We start from the raw sequence: 20,143 nt of genomic DNA on the forward strand, positions 1-20,143 counted from the left end.
TTAGAGCCTGGTTTAGAGCCTGGTTTAGTCCTGGTTTAGAGCTGGTTTTAGAGCTGGTTTAGACCTGGTTTAGTCCTGGTTTAGTCCTGGTTTAGAGGTTTAGACCTGGTTTAGAGCTGGTTTAGTCCTGGTTTAGAGCTGGTTTAGAGCTGGTTTAGACCTGGTTTAGACCTGGTTTAGACCTGGTTTAGTCCTGGTTTAGAGCTGGTTTAGAGCCTGGTTTAGAGCTGGTTTAGAGTGGTTTAGTCCTGGTTTAGACCTGGTTTAGTCCTGGTTTAGAGCTGGTTTAGAGCTGGTTTAGTCCTGGTTTAGAGCTGGTTTAGTCCTGGTTTAGAGGTTTAGTCCTGGTTTAGAGCTGGTTTAGTCCTGGTTTAGAGCTGGTTTAGTCCTGGTTTAGAGCTGGTTTAGAGCTGGTTTAGTCCTGGTTTAGGTTTAGTCCTGGTTTAGTCTGGTTAGGGTTTAGACCTGGTTTAGACCTGGTTTTATGCTTCTGTCACTTTCACATCTTAATTATTCCTTGTTACTTGAATGAAAACACATTTTTTTATTAAAAAATGTTGATGACAAACCCAGGAACTCAAGTTTTATAAGAAAAATCTGGATTTGAACATTAATTTTAGCTGGAAATTTTTTAAACAGTTTGTAGTGGTCGGACTGAACCAGGACTGAACCAGTCTCACTCCTGGTCTTGGTCTTGGTCTTGGTCCTGGTCCGGTCCTGGTCCCGGTCTCAGTCCAAAACCAAAACCAGGACTAAACCCGAACTTAACCAGGACTAAACCAGGGCTGATCCAGAAGTGTCGGGATTGACCTGGACGTGCACCCATGTAGACTGTCTGGTGATCAGAAAACCGGGACAAGACTGGGATCAGACTGGGACCGAGACCAGGACTGAGACCTGGTTTAGTTCTGGTTCAGTTCTGGGGTAGAGCTTGGACCTGTTTAGTCCTGCTTTAGTCCTGCTTTAGTTCTGTTTTACTCCTGTTTAGTCCTGTTTTAGTCCTGTTTTAGTCCTGCTTTAGTCCTGTTTTAGTCCTGCTTTAGTCCTGTTTTAGTCCTGGTTTAGTCCTGTTTTACTCCTGGTTTAGTCCTGTTTACTCCTGTTTAGTCCTGTTTTAGTCCTGTTTAGTCCTGTTTTAGTCCTGTTTTAGTCTGTTTAGTCCTGTTTAGTCCTGCTTTAGTCCTGCTTTAGTCCTGCTTTAGTCCTGTTTTAGTCCTGCTTTAGTCCTGTTTTACTCCTGGTTTAGTCCTGTTTTAGTCCTGCTTTAGTCCTGTTTTAGTTCTGGTTTAGTCCTGCTTTAGTCCTGCTTTAGTTCTGGTTTAGTCCTGCTTTAGTCCTGTTTTAGTCCTGTTTTAGTCCTGCTTTAGTCCTGTTTTAGTCCTGTTAGTCCTGTTTACTCCTGGTTTAGTCCTGTTTTACTCCTGGTTTAGTCCTGTTTTAGTCCTGCTTTAGTCCTGTTTTAGTCCTGTTTAGTCCTGTTTTAGTCCTGCTTTAGTTCTGGTTTAGTCCTGCTTTAGTCCTGTTTTAGTTCTGTTTAGTTCTGTTTTACTTGTGTTTTTAGTCCTGGAGTAGTTCTGTTTTAGTCCTGGTTTTATTTTGAAAAACGAATGAACGAACGATACACGGATTAAACGTGACCAGTGTGACATTAAACACTTTATTTTTGACTGTGAGCGGTGTCTCCTCTCCACAGATCTGACCTGTAACTTGTTCTGATTTGAAGAAAAGCGTCTGATGAACCCTCCACCAGAAAATCTACACAGTGCACCTTTAAACAAACACTAGTCTTTGGAAATAAACGAGAAAAGACCGCTCCTGTCTGTCTCCGTAGCTCTTGTATTACCTCACTTGTTCAAAGGTCACTGTAAAATGGCCGTATCTCCTGCCTGATCCGCGTCGCCTAGCGCTCTGTGTGATTACGTTGTCATGTTTTGATGTAGCGGCTTGTACGGCGTCACCTCCTCAGTTAGCCGTGTTAGCGTGATGTACGGCGAGCGTCGTACGGCTCCGCGCGCCGCCGACTCGGGGCATCTATAACCCCGCCGGAGCTGTTTATGACCACAGGGAGGCCATTATTTACCCCGCCGTTTAGCCCGACGCACGCGGCAATACAAATGTACACGGATACGGCGCTACACCTGATACATGTACTCGCTACTGCTACTACTACTACTACTATTAATACTAATACTACAGTACAAATGTACACGGATACGACGCTACACCTGATACATGTACTCGCTACTGCTACTACTACTACTATTATTAATACTAATACTACAATACAAATGTACACGGATACGACGCTACACCTGATACATGTACTCGCTACTGCTACTACTACTACTACTATTAATACTAATACTACAGTACAAATGTACACGGATACGACGCTACACCTGATACATGTACTCGCTACTGCTACTACTACTACTACTACTACTATTAATACTAATACTACAATACAAATGTACACGGATACGGCGCTACACCTGATACATGTACTCGCTACTGCTACTACTACTACTACTATTAATACTAATACTACAATACAAATGTACACGGATACGACGCTACACCTGATACATGTACTCACTACTGCTGCTACTACTGCTACTACAGCTACTACTATTAATACTAATACTACAATACAAATGTACACGGATACGGCGCTACACCTGATGCATGTACTTGCTACTGCTACTACTACTACTATTACTGCGACGACTACAATACAAATGTGTACGGATATGGCTTACACCTAATACATGTACTCGCTACTGCTACTGCTACTGCTACTACTACTACTACTACTACTACTACTACTACTACTACTACTACTACTACTACTACTACTACTACTACTACTGCTACTATTATTACATGTACTGACTACTGCTGTTACTGCTACTGTTACTACTACTGCTACTATTATTACTACTACTACAATACAGTACACAGATACTGAGCTAGAGCTGATACATAGACTGTGTACTACTACTACTACTACTATAATACAAATGTACACAGATAAGGCACTAGACTTGATACATATACTGGGTCTACTTCTAGTAATACTACTATTACTACTACTACTACTACTACTACTTCAGGACAAATGTGCATGGATACAACATTAGACCTGATACATATACTGAGTACTCCTACTACTACTACTAAGACAAGACATGAGTCTTGATACATACTGGTGGCTACAACCAGTACAGCGACTCCTACTACAGCAACTTTTACTACTACTACTACTATGACATAAAAGTAAAACATACTGACAGACTATTACTCGAAGTACTACTATATTACTTTATGATTGGGCCTGGTGCTTAGATGGGAAAATACTGGGAACAGTGACTCTAGTGTAACTGATGTTGTGTCCTTAGGCAAGACACCTTGCACCTTGTTTGGACACATATAGCAGAATAAACAGACCCTGTCACTAATATAAATGTGGACTGGATATTTTATGGAAATATTATATTATAAATGTTAACCTACAGTTTATTGTTGTTTAAGTTTTACTGTAAGACTTAGACAAACTTTATTGATCCACAAGGGAAATTACTTGGACACAGCAGCTCGCACATCACAGTATAATATTATAATAACACAGAGAAAGGCGTAAATATATAAATGTATATGTACAAGTCAAAATAAATATAATATATACAAGTAAATATATAATATAATATATACAAGTAATGAAAAAACATATATCCAGGCTGTATACAAGAGGTCGTAATGAAAACAGAAGAGCAACGATGAAATAATGATTGACAGGAACCAGGATTATCTGTTACATCAGGCTGAGTTGTTGTACAGTTGTAGGGAGTATTATCTGTTACATAAGGCTGAGTTGTTGTACAGTTGTAGGGAGTATTATCTGTTACATAAGGCTGAGTTTTTGTACAGTTGTAGGGAGTATTATCTGTTACATGAGGCCGAGTTGTTGTACAGTTGTAGGGAGTATTATCTGTTACATCAGGCTGAGTTGTTGTACAGTTGTAGGGAGTATTATCTGTCACATAAGGCTGAGTTGTTGTACAGTTGTAGGGAGTATTATCTGTGACATAAGGCTGAGTTGTTGTACAGTTGTAGGGAGTATTATCTGTTACATGAGGCTGAGTTGTTGTACAGTTGTAGGGAGTATTATCTGTCACATAAGGCCGAGTTGTTGTAGAGTTGTAGGGAGTATTATCTGTTACATGAGGCTGAGTTGTTGTACAGTTGTAGGGAGTATTATCTGTTACATAAGGCTGAGTTGTTGTACAGTTGTAGGGAGTATTATCTGTGACATAAGGCTGAGTTGTTGTACAGTTGTAGGGAGTATTATCTGTTACATGAGGCTGAGTTGTTGTACAGTTGTAGGGAGTATTATCTGTTACATGAGGCTGAGTTGTTGTACAGTTGTAGGGAGTATTATCTGTTACATGAGGCTGAGTTGTTGTACAGTTGTAGGGAGTATTATCTGTTACATAAGGCTGAGTTGTTGTACAGTTGTAGGGAGTATTATCTGTGACATAAGGCTGAGTTGTTGTACAGTTGTAGGGAGTATTATCTGTCACATGAGGCTGAGTTGTTGTACAGTTGTAGGGAGTATTATCTGTCACATGAGGCTGAGTTGTTGTACAGTTGTAGGGAGTATTATCTGTCACATAAGGCTGAGTATGGTGTAGTCCTCTAAACAGCCTTTATGACGTCTGTTTGAGCCAAAAAAAAAGTTAATAATTTTTTTTTTTTTTTTGCCTTTTAACACATTAAAATGACAACAAATCCTGATCGTTGGGAGTTGACCACACGACTTTAAAAGGGAGACCCATGACTCAGCCGCGCTCCCGTCTTTATTACGTTACTGTTGTCTGAAACGTCACGCTGACATTTGCTCGGACGATACAGAAATGCGCATTACATAAAACCCGGTACAGTGTAGAATCATGTAAACAGCACTAATCCGATCAGCTCAAATGAATAGGCCGATTAGAATAGGCTCCCCCCCTGAGTCATGCTGCTCTTTAACCTTTGTATTGTTCGTAATTGGGGTTTCCGTTTTGTGAAGATGACATTTAGAAGTGTAGAATACATGGGGACATTTCTAATAACGTTACTATCGATCGAAACTCGGGGTAACCTGGTATCCGTGAGTCATGCAGCGCTTTGGCCAATATAAAGTGAATGAGATGGAGTTTCTGCACATTCACAAATCCTGAGTCATAGAAATGGGTCAATTTAGCCTTAAAATTTCAACTTACTTTATTTTTCGGAGTATAAGTCGCTCCGGAGTATAAGTCGCACCAGCCAAAAAATGTGTAATGAAGAAGAAAAAAAAAAAACACATATATAAGTTGCACTTTTTGGGGGAAATTTATTTTATAAAATCAGAGACCAGGAACCGACATTTCCTGTGTAAAGTCGAGCTGTAATAAAAACAATAGAAGAGAGAACAACAGACTGTTAACGTCACATATGAACAGTTCTTCAGATAAACTATAACATCAACAACAGAACAGAACAAGTTTAACAAACTCTCCATCTCACTCCAAATCACTAAATCCATTCAATTCTTCATCCTCGGTGTCACTTCTGAGCAACTCCTCAACCTCCGGAGGTAAACAGAGCGCCGCTTCCTCTTCTGTGTCGCTGTCAGTTCCAGTTAGAATTATTCGGGTCTTTCTGAATCCCGACAGGATGGTTTCGGTGTCACTGAAGTCCAGACTTTGTCCATCCATCCAGTGACTTCAGGAAAGTTTCATGGTTCATCCTCCCGCTGTCACAAGTTTCTCTCTCACTCCAAACTTTCTTTCTGCTGCTTGATTTCCGTTTTCAGCTGCAGATTTCACGACTTGCAGTTTGTAATCTGCAAAATCTGATTTTGTTTTTGGTGCATTTGTGTTCAGTCTTCTCAGTCGTCTTTATAAGTTAGTTTAAATGTTAAATTGTTCAGTGGTGCAGAAGTAATGGTGCGATCGACTGACATGATGCAGCCAGGACAGAGGCTCTTTCTGCAGGAGACATGCACAGTAGAGCCAAGTGACAGTGGTACAGGAGATCAGAATAAGTATAAGAGCACATAGACTTCTACACCCCTGCTTTAAGGCCAAATGAGAAGAGAAAAGAAAGTACTATGATTTAATGTTGAAACTCACTTTCTATAGTGTCTAAATAAAGAGTTGTATAGGCGAGTTTCATTGTTGACAAAAGCGCGCGTTGCATGCTGGGAATTATTTTGGTCAGCGGCAAGAAACACTAATTCAACATGACGGACGGAGCGAGAAAGCACGTAAAGGGTATTGATCCCGGTTATTTATCCACTCTAACGGCAGAGGACCCAAGACCATTTGACCAGAAATTGGTCATAAGCATCGACGGACGACAAATCACCCTTTTCAACCTCTACAAAAGGTGGACCAAACCAAAGTTCTGGTCAGAATCGCCAACTACCTGGACAAATATTCACTTGGGCGATATCCTCAATGACTTGGTGGAAACTCCTGGGTCATTCACAGCAGAAAAGATGAAAACCTCCAAGAGTCTCGATGTGTTGTTGAACTTGTTGGAGTCCACGGTTTGTTAGGATCTTCTACGTTTGCTCTGCGGATGTTTGAAAGCCGTTTAATTCACCGTTAGCGGTTCTTTTCACTCAGAATACGAAAAAGACATTTTCCTTCTTCCGTGCTTCTATTTGTGCTTTCGATAATGCAGCAGGAATTTACCATTATCGGGGATAAATACGCGAGGTTACGCACTGTTTTTGACGCTATCGTGTTTCTTGCCTCCGACCAAAATATTTCCCAGCAGCAACGCGGGCTTTTAATAACAATGACGTCAGCTGAAACTCGCCTATTGGATCAGTATATGCTGTATTCACACTTACCGTCTGGACGTTTGGAAACATGCCGATGACGACTTCCGGTGTGATAAAACCGTGGATTCAGCAGCAGCATCTTCACGACACGGGACTCTACGTGTGTCTTCTATGTCATTTACTAGCAGCTGGTTAGAACTGTTGTTTTTTTAAATTAAGTTAGACAAATTAAAATACACAAATTAATTGGCAGTTTATAAAAGGAAAAAAGAAAAAAATACAATGACATGTAAATGAAGAGAACTGCGCCATTTTCTCAGTTTTCCCAGATTTTGTCAGTTATTTTCGCCGACGGAGCCCAAAAAAAGTCGTCATCCACATGTTTCCAAACGTCCTCCGGTTTTGTGATGTAAATGTGAAGAGTCTATTCCTAGTTTTGAAATCGAGTTTGAAATTTTAGTACCGTGACAACACCAACAGACCCAAGACCAAACTCTCTGTATTACGACTGAAATCTGCATTTTAACAATATTCATTTTCTCTTCCTCCATCTGTATTAAATATTATTGACCTGCTGTGAATGTTGTGATGTCATCTGAAACCCAGAGCAAAATGACAGTAATTTTTCAATTTTTAGTATAAAATCTTCAGAAATTTTATTTGCTGAAACATGTTGATCCGTTGTCATTTATTTTTATTATTTTTTTTTATGTGTCTCTTTTAAAGTTTGATGATTGTAAACTCACATCTGCCTTTCAATTTAAACACAAATGATTTTCTGAATTTTAATTTAAAGAGAAAAACTAAAAATATTTAATACATGAATTCAAATTGCACTGGCATCTATTTTTTTGTTTGTTTCTGTGTCAAATTATTTTATTATTATTTATTTTTTTAATTCATTGTGTCTTGTAAAGTTTGACGATCTCAGAATTTGATGTGTAAAATTGTAAACTCACATCTGCCTCTTGAGCCAAATTAAACATTTCTGAATTTTAATTTATGGAGAAAATCAAACGTTAAACTCCAGCTGTTGGTCTCAGGTCCTGGACCCGGACTCGGCTGAACATCTGTTTGAGTCGGTGCTGCCAGAGATGGTCCAGTTAGTGATGAAGACTCCACAGCTCATCACCAAGGTACCAAATACTACAAATACTACTACTACTACAAATACTACAAATACTACAAATACTACAAATACTACAAATACTACAAAAACTACAAATACTACAAAAACTACAAATACTACAAAACTACTACTAACAAATACTACAAATACTACAAATACTACAAATACTACAAATACTACTACTACTACTACAAATACTACAAATACTACAAATACTACAAATACTACAAATACTACAAATACTACAAAACTACAAACTACTACTACTACAAATACTACAAATACTACTACTACTACAAATACTACAAATACTACTACTACTACTACAAATACTACAAATACTACAAATACTACAAATACTACAAATACTACAAATACTACAAATACTACAAAAACTACAAATACTACTACTACTACAAAAACTACAAATACTACAAATACTACAAAAACTACAAATACTACTACTACTACAAATACTACAAAAACTACAAATACTACAAATACTACAAATACTACAAATACTACAAATACTACAAAAACTACAAATACTACTACAAAATACTACAAATACTACAAATACTACTACTACTACTACTACAAAACTACAAATACTACAAAAACTACAAATACTACTACTACTACAAATACTACAAATACTACAAAAACTACAAATACTACAAATACTACAAATACTACAAATACTACAAATACTACAAATACTACTACTACTACAAATACAACTACAAATACTACAATACTACAAAAACTACAAATATTACAAATATTACAAATACTACAATACTACAAATACTACAACTACTACTACAAAAACTACAAATACTACAAATACTACAAAAACTACAAATACTACTACTACTACAAAAACTACAAAAACTACAAATACTACAAATACTACAAATACTACTACTACTACGAATACTACAAATACTACTACTACTACAAATACTACAAATACTACAAAAACTACTACAAATACTACAAATACTACAAAAACTACTACAAATACTACAAATACTACAAATACTACTATTACTACAAAAACTACAAATACTACTACTACTACAAATACTACAAATACTACAAATACTACAAATACTACAAAAACTACAAATACTACAAAACTACAAATACTACAAATACTACAAAAACTACAAATACTACTACTACTACAAATACTACAAAAACTACAAATACTACTACTACTACAAATACTACAAATACTACAAAAACTACAAATACTACTACTACTACTACAAATACTACAAATACTACAAAAACTACAATACTACAAATGCTACAAATACTACAAAAACTACAAATACTACTACTACTACAAATACTACAAAAACTACTACTACTACAAATACTACAATACCACAACTCCTACAACTACTACTGTTACTGCTACTGCTACTACTACTACTATGACTACTGCTGCTACTACTACTACTACTACTACTACTACTACTACTACTACTACTACTACTTCTAGTACTACTACTACTACTACTACTACTACTACTACTACTACTACTACTATTACTACTACTATTACTACTAGTACTACTACTACTACTACTACTAGTACTACTACTACTACTACTACTACTACTACTAGTACTACTACTAGTACTACTTCTAGTACTACTACTAGTACTACTACTACTACTTCTACTCCTACTACTACCTAATTTCTTTTCCGCTCTCTTCTCTCTTTGTCTTTCTCCCTCTCTCTCCACCCTCTCTTCTTTCTCCTCCTTTCACCCTCTCTCCCTCCCTCTCCTCTTCTCCCTCCCTCCCTCTCTCTCCTCTTCTCCTTCTCTCCCTCTCTCTCCTCTTCTCCTTCTCTCCCTCTCTCTCCTTCTTCGTTCTTTTCTCTCTCTTTCTCTCCCCGCTTTCCCTCTCTCCTCTTTCTCCCTCTCTCCTTCTCTCTCCTCTGTACCTGTCCTCCTTTTCTCCCCCTTCTGCTCCCTTTCTCCTCTCTTCCCTCTCATCTCTCTGTTTCTCTCCCTCTCTCTCTCATCTCTCCTCCACCTAGGTCACTTGTTTACCCTCTCCCTCTCTTTTTCTCTCCCTTCTTTGTCTTATCTCTTACCTTCTTTCCCCCCCCCTCATCCTCTCTTTCTCCTCTCTCTCTCCATTTACCCCCCCTCCTTCCCTCCTCTTACTCTCATCTGTAAATCTGTCTCTTTTTCTCTTTTTCTCTGGGGTCAGGGTCAGTCTTGAGCAGAGACTCTGAGTTTTATGTTTCTGTTTCTGTGCTTCAATCGCAGCCACTTAACCTCAACTGATTTATGGTTTTCACCACAGACACTTCATACGTCAGGACAGTTTTGTTTAGTTTTTTGTTGTTTTTTTTGGAATAAGACACAGCAGAGAAATACATTTATACTGAAAGCTCCACTGTCAGACGCCAGGCCAAGTTACAGGTTAGATCTGTGGAGAGGCGCCTGTGCTCTTTGTTAGAATGCAAGTTTTATTGATTTATTCATTTATTATTTAAAAAAAAAAGTAGTAATTAAGTAAATGCAAGGTTGAAAATGTTTATATCAAACTACTACTACTACTACTACTACTACTACTACTACTACTACTACTACTACTACTACTACTACTACTACTACTACTACTACTACTACTACTACTACTACTACTACTACTACTACTACTACTACTACTGCTGCTACTACTACTACTACTACTACTACTACTTACTACTACTACTACTACTACTACTACTACTACTACTACTACTACTACTACTACTACTACTACTACTACTACTACTACTACTACTACTACTACTACTACTACTACTACTACTACTACTACTACTACTACTACTACTACTACTACTACTATACTACTACTACTACTAGCTACTACTACTACTACTACTACTACTACTACTACTACTACTACTACTACTACTACTACTACTACTACTACTACTACTACTACTACTACTACTACTACTACTACTACTACTACTACTACTACTACTACTACTACTACTACTACTTACTACTACTACTACTACTACTACTACTACTACTACTACTACTACTACTACTACTACTACTACTACTACTACTACTACTACTACTACTACTACTACTACTACTACTACTACTACTACTACTACTACTACTACTACTACTACTACTACTACTACTACTACTACTACTACTGCTACTACTACTACTACTACTACTACTACTACTACTACTACTACTACTTACTACTACTACTACTACTACTACTACTACTGCTACTACTACTTACTTACTACTACTACTGCTACTATACTACTACTACTATACTACTACTACTACTACTACTACTACTACTACTACTACTACTACTACTACTACTACTACTACTACTACTACTACTACTACTACTACTACTACTACTACTACTACTACTACTACTACTACTACTACTACTACTACTACTACTACTACTACTACTACTACTACTACTACTACTACTACTACTACTACTACTACTACTACTACTACTACTACTACTACTACTACTACTACTACTACTACTACTACTACTACTACTACTACTACTACTACTACTACTACTACTACTACTACTACTACTACTACTACTACTACTGCTACTACTACTTACTACTACTACTACTACTACTACTACTACTACTACTACTACTACTACTACTACTACTACTATTACTACTATTACTACAACTCTTACTTCTACTTCTACTATTACTACTACTGCTATAACCAGGGTTTCATTAGGACTAAAAAAAGACCTTTACATCTGGTTAATAATCGGGACTAGACTGTATCCACAGAACTGAACCAGGACTAGAACAGAACCAAACCAGGTCTACATCAGGACTAAACTTTGCAGCCCCGGGTTTGTGACTGTGTTTGTTTATATTTGAGAGCGTCTGCAGTGACCTCCAGTTTCTCCGAGGTCTGGATGAGTCCTTCACGTAATCACCGCCAACTCGAGAGGATCCAGATTAGCTCACGGACTTCATCACCTGTTAACGAGAATAGCTCACGTCTACTCAAACCTGGGCTCTCTGTAATGGTCTTGTACAAAAAACCAAGACCAGAACTAAACCAGGACTAAACCAGATCTCAGACTAGGACTCCATTAGGACTAAACTATAACCAAATCAGGACTAAACCAGGTCTACAACTATGTCTAAACCAGGTCTAAACCAGGAATAAACTGGGACTAAACCAAATCTTAACTAGGACTACATTACAACTAAACCAGGACTGAACCAGGACTAAACCAGGACTAAAGTAGGTCTACACCAGATCTGAAAAAGTTAGGCCTTAACCAAGTCCAAAACTGGCTAGAATCTGGTTTAAACTCAGACTAAACCAGGTCTGAACAAGTTCTTAACCAGGTCTTAACCAGGTCTTAAAACTTGGACAAAATTAGGACTAAACCAGGACCAAGACTATAACCAAACCAGGACTAAACCAGGTCTACACCATGTCTGGATAAGTTTTAAACCATGTAGAAACCAGGTTGAAACCAGGTCCAAATCAGTTCTCAAACTAAGACTACATTAGGACTAAACCAGGTCTAAACAAATACCAAACCAGGACCAAAACTGGGTTTAAACCTGGACTAAACCTGGACGAGAATAGCTCAGATTTACTCAAACCCATGCTGGAGTTTGGCTCCCCATCATGGTGTTGTACAAAAAAAACAAGACCAGGACTAAACCAGGACTAAACCAGGACTAAACCAGGACTAAACCAGGACTAAACCTGGTCTTAAGTATTTCTAAACCAGAACCTAACCGGAACTAAAGAAAACTGACCCGGTATCTACACAAGGACCAATCCTCTAAACCAGGACTAACTCGGGAGTACGCCAGGTCTGAACAAATTCTAAACCAGGTTCTAAAATAGGTCTAAAGACTAAACCAGGACTAAATGAAGACTACCCTAGGTCTCCCAGATCTGAACAAGTTCTAAACCAGGTCTATATTAGTTCTAAAGACTATTTCAGGACCAACCCAGGACCAACCCAGGACTAAACCAGGACTAAACCAGGACTAAACCAGCACTAAACCAGCACTAAGCCGGGTCTAGTCCAGGTGTAAAATAGGTCTAAAGACTAAATCATGACTTTCCCAGGTCTAACCCAGCCCTCGTCTTCTCCTCCACAGCCTCTTCCTCTTCTGAAGCGAGGGATGAATCACTCCATCTCTCTGTCGCAGGAGCAGATTTCTTGTCTTCTTTCAAACGCTTTTTTCTGCACATTTCCCCGAAGAAACTCCAGGAAAACAGAATACTACAACTACCCCAACATCAACTTCTACAGGTACAACACTCGCTCCAGACCACGACATACGGAAGGAAAGCTGTTTTAAAACTCTACTGGTCGATTAAGACACCGTTTACACTGAAACGAATCCGTGTATCACCATATCAGAAACGATCTGCGTCCAGACACGTCGTTTCTGTGTCCGTAATCCTTCTCTGTCCACACAGCTTTGAGCACATTTGTTTACATTTTACAGAAACAAAACTTAAAACTGCATGACTAATTTGCATAAACTGAGCGCTCAAAAAAAACAGCTCGTTATTGTGTCGCTGATGTGGTTCAGTTTCTGTCAGACTAAAGGACACAGTGACTCAGTGGAATATGAGTGTTGTTTCTGTGACAGAGGGGTGTTCTGCTGATGGTGAGTCTGTTCTGTGTTTCTGTCGTGTTGGAGATGGTTCATGTTAAACTTTTCAGAGATTAAACGTCTGCAGGTTGAACACACAGACACACGTTTATATGAATGGACAGATATTCTAGCCTCTTAGTGTTTTGGCGGTGAATTACTTCGCGGTGCATTGACCTACATCAGAGTATCAGCGTTTTCAGGCGTCCACACTGTACTCAGATGAACTCGTGGAGCTGGAGGCACCAGATCGTTCCGTCTCTGGAGCTGTTTTCAGTCGGATTAGTGTGAACGAACACTGCACCCACAACGAAAACGACTCAAATACGAACTAGTGTTGACAAGGCCTGAGATACTTGAAGATGAAAAAAAAAATTACCTAATTGTCTCCCTCTGATCTGATCTTACTGTTTTGATTTAATAAAAATTAATTAATTAAATTCTGAATAAAAATTAATTCCTCTTTAAAAAGACCATTTAAACACTTAATTCCTATTGAAAATGATTATTAAAAATTAAACTTAAAGGTTGTATAGAGGATTTTCCAAGGAACGAGAAATCCATCGACTGTTTGTCCTTTTTCAAATGTTGTGCATGCGTGAAACCACCTCCCCTCCCCTACAGCTCCCTGCGTAAAAACGCCTTCTTCCGCCTCCTCTTTACGCCAGAAACAGGTTTGTTTACAGCCGGTGCTGCACATGACTTGTAAACAACTAACTACAGTGTTGGTTAGGCAAGGCGGAGAAGTGAGGAACGGGGGGAGCGGGTGTGCGGTGCGGACATTTCGTTCGCGGACGAGAAGTGAGGAGCAGGGAGAAGAGCGGAGCAGGGAGAAGAGAGAGGAGAGGGGAGTAGTGCGCGGAGATTCCGTGCCCGGAGAAGTGAGGAGCAGGGGGAAGAGCGGAACGGGCAGCGGGGAGAGGAGCAGGAAAGGGGTGCAGAGAAGAGTGCGCGGAGATTCAGTGCGAATGAACTAGCTACAACACGCAGCAGCAAGCGGACTCTTTCTTTGCCTTGAAAATTACGTTTTCAGACATAGGATATCGCTTTCGTGTCCTGAAAAACGTTTGTCTCGCTCTTGGAAATAAAGTACGTTTTCATAATAAGCAGAAGTTTCCTGTCCAGGAGTAATTTGTGGACCAGTGAGTCAGTCTTTAGACCCTGCGTCTGCTTCAGTTGCGCCATCGCTGGAATGAATCTTCAAGAATCACCTTAGTTTGGCTTCGCTGCTTTTCCCCTTGTCTTCTTCTTTCAGCGACCTCAAAAACTGACTTTCTTTTGCGGCGAACTGCTCCTGGATTCTTGTCGCCATTGCAACAAACTTTGTGCGAACTGTGAGGAAGATATAGGTAAAAAAAAGCCGCTAAGAACTGTTGCGTTGGTGGAGTAAACAGCGTCTGTGCGTCTTGCGTCTGTGGACTGTGTGACAGTCGTACGTAAACCACGTACCGGCGGCGCAGGCAAGTCAGTTACACTAGAAACGTAGGGAGATTGATTGACAGCCTGTCAGCTCACAGATAACGAGGCAGTGTCGTTATCTATTGGCAAATGTTTAGCCCCACCACGTCCAGAGTTGATGAATTTTTATTCTCTTTTTTTTGGTCATCATAATTACAAGGCTACTGCATCTTTATAATCTATCACTGACAACTTGAAACAAAAAAAACAAAAACAAAATCCTCCATACAACCTTTAATTTAGAAGTAAGTGGGTGGTTTATTCTGATTTTAAAGCCAAATTAATTTATTTCTCAATCATGTAAAAGTTTATTCTTCTTAAAAATAATGTCGGTTGTTCATGCTCGTTGTGTCGCCCTTCGATCCGGCTCCACCAGTCGTGGCTTCGGACTTTCCTCCACGTCTCTTTGGATTTGTGAGCGGGATGTGGGCTGAGGTAGATCAGCCTCACGCTCAGTTTGTCTTCTTCCTCCTTCTCCGACGCTCTTCCCTTCTCCTCCTCAGCCGACAGACGTAAAGTGTGATGAGAGAATTCTCCAGCTGCTTCGCAATTATTATTGGAACGACTGCGGAAAAAGTTTGGATCGTGTTTGTGTCCGTGGAGTAACGACAAACCGAGACGACAGAAAAGCCGGGAGCAGCTGAAGTGTTTGTTTTCTTCCGGTCGACGTAAATACATTTGTGTCTCTGTCCAATCAGAACCTTCCCCACCTCCAGACGCTGAGTGGAATTAAATAAAGACGATTTAACGTGTTTTCCATGTAAACTTCAATTCGGATTTATTGTCTCCATGTAAATTCGAAGGAGAATAAATCAGAACTATTAACTCTGAAGTGAAAAACATCATGTAAACGTGGCCATTATGATTTGACAAATAAAAATGTAAGAAAACGCCTTTATTTTGTTTAAATCATGTTTAAAGTAGAAGAAAAAATGTGTTTCTGGCGTAAATTATGTCGACGTCTTCAAAAATAGAACACAATATAATAATTTATACGGTGCGTGTATTATGGTGGACATCAATAACTCAGCTTTATCTATGGTGTTTCCAGAAGCTTCCTTCCTGCGCTCTGGGTTCTGTTTGTTGTGAATGAAACTCTGATGTGGACAGATGTCTTTGGCCTTGTCCCTGTCACTGCGGCCATCTTTAAATCGTCCTTAATCTGATTCTGCTCCGTTTGAGTCGTTACAGAGATGCCAGAGCGATAGGCCCGAGTACACACAGCTCCGACGACCCATACTGCATTACTTTAGTGTCTCTGAGAAGGATAAAGAAATGTGGTGTCCAGGGGAATTTAAAGAGCCACTTAATGCCAAAATCACTTTTTTTCTATTGATTAGCTGTGTAAATTGGTTTAAAATAGAAATGTATCCTCTTTACGAAGCGGAGGGACCACATCACTCCTGTTCTTAAATCCCTGCATTGGCTCCCTGTACAGTTTAGAATCCAATTTAAAACTATAATGATTGTTTTTAAGAGTCTTAGGCTACGTTCAGACTGCAGGGCTTAACACTCAATTCAGATTTTTTTGTGAAATCCGATGTTTTTGCGAGGTCGTTCACATTTCCAATTAAATGTGACTTGTATGTGACTCCAGTGTGAACATTAAACGGCCCAAAAGTGTCCCACATGTGACACTGGAGACACGACGACGTCAACCGCAGTGAGCGTCTCTGTGTTTACAGAAGTTGTCCAAACATGGACGCAGCATCGAGCACCTGGAGATTTTAAAGTTCCTCTGGTACCGGAACCAGAACATGAACAACTTACTTGTTTTAAGGAGGAGATTGAGAAGGAGAAGGACGAGGTTTTTGGTCGTGGTGTTTTGTGGGACAGCGGCAGCGACGTCCATCGAAAGGAACATGTGGATGTGGAGACGGAGCCAAGAGTGGTGAGTGGTGATGTGCTTCACTTCAGTGTCATGGAGTTTATTAACAATTTTCTCCTACTTCAGCGCAGAATAGTGACGTTTGTGTCTTGTTGATAACGTGTAGGTGGATGAATGCACTTTGGCCGTTCACACTGAAGTCACATGTCAAAAGATCAGATATGTATCGGTTTTAGGAGCACATATCCAAGTGTCCTGGGTCACATTTGAAAAAATCGGATCTGTGTCATTAAAAGATCAGATGCAGGTCACATAGGGGCCAAAAAATTGGATTTGGGTCACTTCTGAACGTAGTCTTAATGTCCTGGCACCTTCCTATGTATTTGAACTCCTTCAGCCCCATGTCCCGTCCAGAGGTCTGGGCTCTGCAGACCAGCACCTCCTGGTTGTTCTCAGGACAAAATAAACCAAAAAATACTCTTGGCGATTTATTGATACAGCATGATATCGATACTCTACCCTCACATTAAACGATATGATATAACGATATTTTGATATTTTTGCACACCCCTGATTATAATGTAGTTTCCTCATCACAAATAGACCTGAAGTTGTGTTTTGTTTTGTTTCATTCACATGTTCAACACACAAACCCTGCAGATTTTGACTTTAGAACAGAAAAACAGAAAACACTCTGTTCCACCTTGTGATGTCATGTGGTAATACAGGAAGTGCTCCACTGTGTTTTTAAACTCCACACACGTTCACTAGAATCATTTGGATCATTTCAGCTCTGGAATTGCCAATTTCTACTAAATAAAGTCTCCAGCTCTGTTTTTGATGAGGAAACAAAATTAGATCATGGTTTAAAACTCAAAGTAATATAGGTAAAGTAAATATTTAAAAGTTTCCCATTTTAAATTTCAAAATAATCCTGTAATTTTCTTCAGTGACTCTTAAGTACCAGTACCAGTACCTTAACCTTTGGGCTCTTACATCACTCGGTCTCAGTACTTCCTCTCTGCGCTCTTATATAAGCCCGGGGATCGGTCTCTTTCTCCGTTGACGTTAGTTGGTTTTGAGTCCGTCTCTGCAGTGTCCACTTAAACACTCAGGGCCTCGGGGGAAGATCCGAGCTTTGTCCTGTAAAAGAATCCAAATGAAAGAGCCAGATGCCCCGGAGCCACGCAGCGTCCCTCACTTTACTGTGTCACATGTACAGACACAGAGGGGTTTGTGTGAGTTACACCCGACCAGAGGAAAAGTATGAAACATGTGAACAGGAAGTGCAGGAGAAACTTTAAATATATTTACAACTGCAGGAATATTAAAAGTTCTGATTGAAGATACAGTGTGAATCTGTATATCATTTTTTGTTAATTTGTTTTTCAAAATAAAACAAAAAATCAATAAGAAAACGAAAAAAATATGTATATATATATTTATGTGTGTGTGTGTGTATATATATATATATATATATATATATATATATATATATATATATATATATATATATATATATATATATATATATATATAATATATATATTCTTCATTATTTGTCTCCAAAAACCAAAATGAAAAAAAAAAAAACAGATAACGATTCATTTTTTTCATTTTTCGATTTTCTGTTTAAATGACAAATGGAAAAAAACGGATAACTGTCATTTTCTGTTTACGTGACTTCCATGACTGCGATGCCGGACTTTGGCACTGCATACGGACTGAACCAGGACTGATCCAGGTCCGAGACCAGACCGGGGCCAGAGCGGGACTGAGACCAGGACCAGACCGGGACTGAGACCGGAGTGGGACCAAGGCAGACTCCGAGCTTTGACTCCGAGCCTCGGCGGGGTCCAAGCCTCAGCTTTGAGCTCCGGCCCTGCTGTGGGCTCTGAGCCTCCGGTCTGGTCCCGGTCTGGTCTCGGTCTCAGTCCCGCTCTCAGTCCCGGTCTTAGTCCCGGTCTTAGTCCCGGTCTCAGTCTGGTCCCGGTCTGATCCCAGTCTGGTCTCGGTGTGGTCCCGGACCTGAATCAGTCCTGGTTCAGTCCGTATGCAGTGTAAAAGTCCGGCATCGCAGTCACATAAGTCACGTAAACGTCCGTTCTGTTCCTCGTCGGCGTGGAGTGATGAGTGTGTCTGTGGGTGTTTTTCATTTGTGTGTTCTGTTGGTGGTGCGGCTTTGTAGTTTACTGAAGTCGTGTTGGGACACCCGAGTGGATTCGTGTATGGGGCGCTCTGGATTGCGGGGCGCAGTTGTTTTTTGATGGGGTTAGAGGCTTAAGAGCGCGTCTAGTATAACACACAAACACACACGGAGCAGACAGCGACCGCACAGCGAAACACACCCACAGACACACTCATCACTCCACGCCGACGAGGAGCGGAACGGAGGAACGAACCGAAAAAGCGAGTGCAACGTGCCTCCCTACACGCCACAACTGAACAAAGCCCAGAGTCACCGTGAACACCACAAACAAACAAAACCACTCACCCATCACACTGTTGTGTTTCCTTTAATGTCCCACGCTGTTTATTTGTGGAAAAAATTTGAAAATAGACCATTTAATGACGGAGCGCTTTATAATCCAGAGCGCTTAATAGTGCAGAAAATACGGTAATTTCTTTGTGCTTAATAATGTTTTTTAATACATATAAGTGTACGTTTTAGTGTAAAATAACAATACCAAGGTTTGCAAATGTCTTACCACTTTATTTTCATGCACATAAAAACTCACCCAGCTTGTTTTCACTTACATTTCTAAGTAGATTTTTCTATTTATTTGCGTTCCATAGAGGTCGCTCTGTGCCCCCCGAGGACCACTTACTCAAAATGGTGGTTTCCTTAGTGCCCTTCTCTCCTCCTCCTCTTCTTCCTCTTCTTCCTCTTCTTCTTCTCGTCTTCCTCTTCATTTTTGTCGCTCTTTGTCCGAGTGCCGTGAAGTGGTGCACGTATTAAACTGTAGATGGATGATCGCCCGGGGCCGAACGCGCCATAGAAAAGTCCCGTCATAATGGAGCGAATGGGAGTGAGTGAGAGCTGAACTAATCTGGATCAAAAGTTAAAGCTTCACTGAACTCACATGGGACCACACTTTCAGAGTTTAGTGCGAGGAAGCAGGAGGGCGGCTTTGTAATTTAAGTTTATTTATTTTCCCGATATAAAAATCGAAAATTAACTGTATAACGTTTAGAAAAGCGAGCAAT

At 39.7% G+C, this 20,143-nt stretch overlaps 1 protein-coding gene across 1 annotated transcript in view; it reads left to right on the forward strand.

The window, feature by feature from the left end:
• LOC110166453 (poly(ADP-ribose) glycohydrolase-like) overlaps positions 1-20,143 on the forward strand; it is a 77,251-nt gene that overhangs the window by 16,581 nt on the left and 40,527 nt on the right. The window contains 2 exon segments of the mRNA XM_055149865.1: positions 7,861-7,953; positions 13,147-13,301. Of these exon segments, the coding sequence (XP_055005840.1) occupies positions 7,861-7,953; positions 13,147-13,301 (248 nt within the window).

The sequence above is a fragment of the Boleophthalmus pectinirostris genome, unplaced genomic scaffold (genome assembly GCF_026225935.1).
Source record: "Boleophthalmus pectinirostris isolate CB_2022bp ecotype Guang Dong unplaced genomic scaffold, ASM2622593v1 HiC_scaffold_14, whole genome shotgun sequence".
Lineage (NCBI taxonomy): Eukaryota > Metazoa > Chordata > Actinopteri > Gobiiformes > Gobiidae > Boleophthalmus > Boleophthalmus pectinirostris.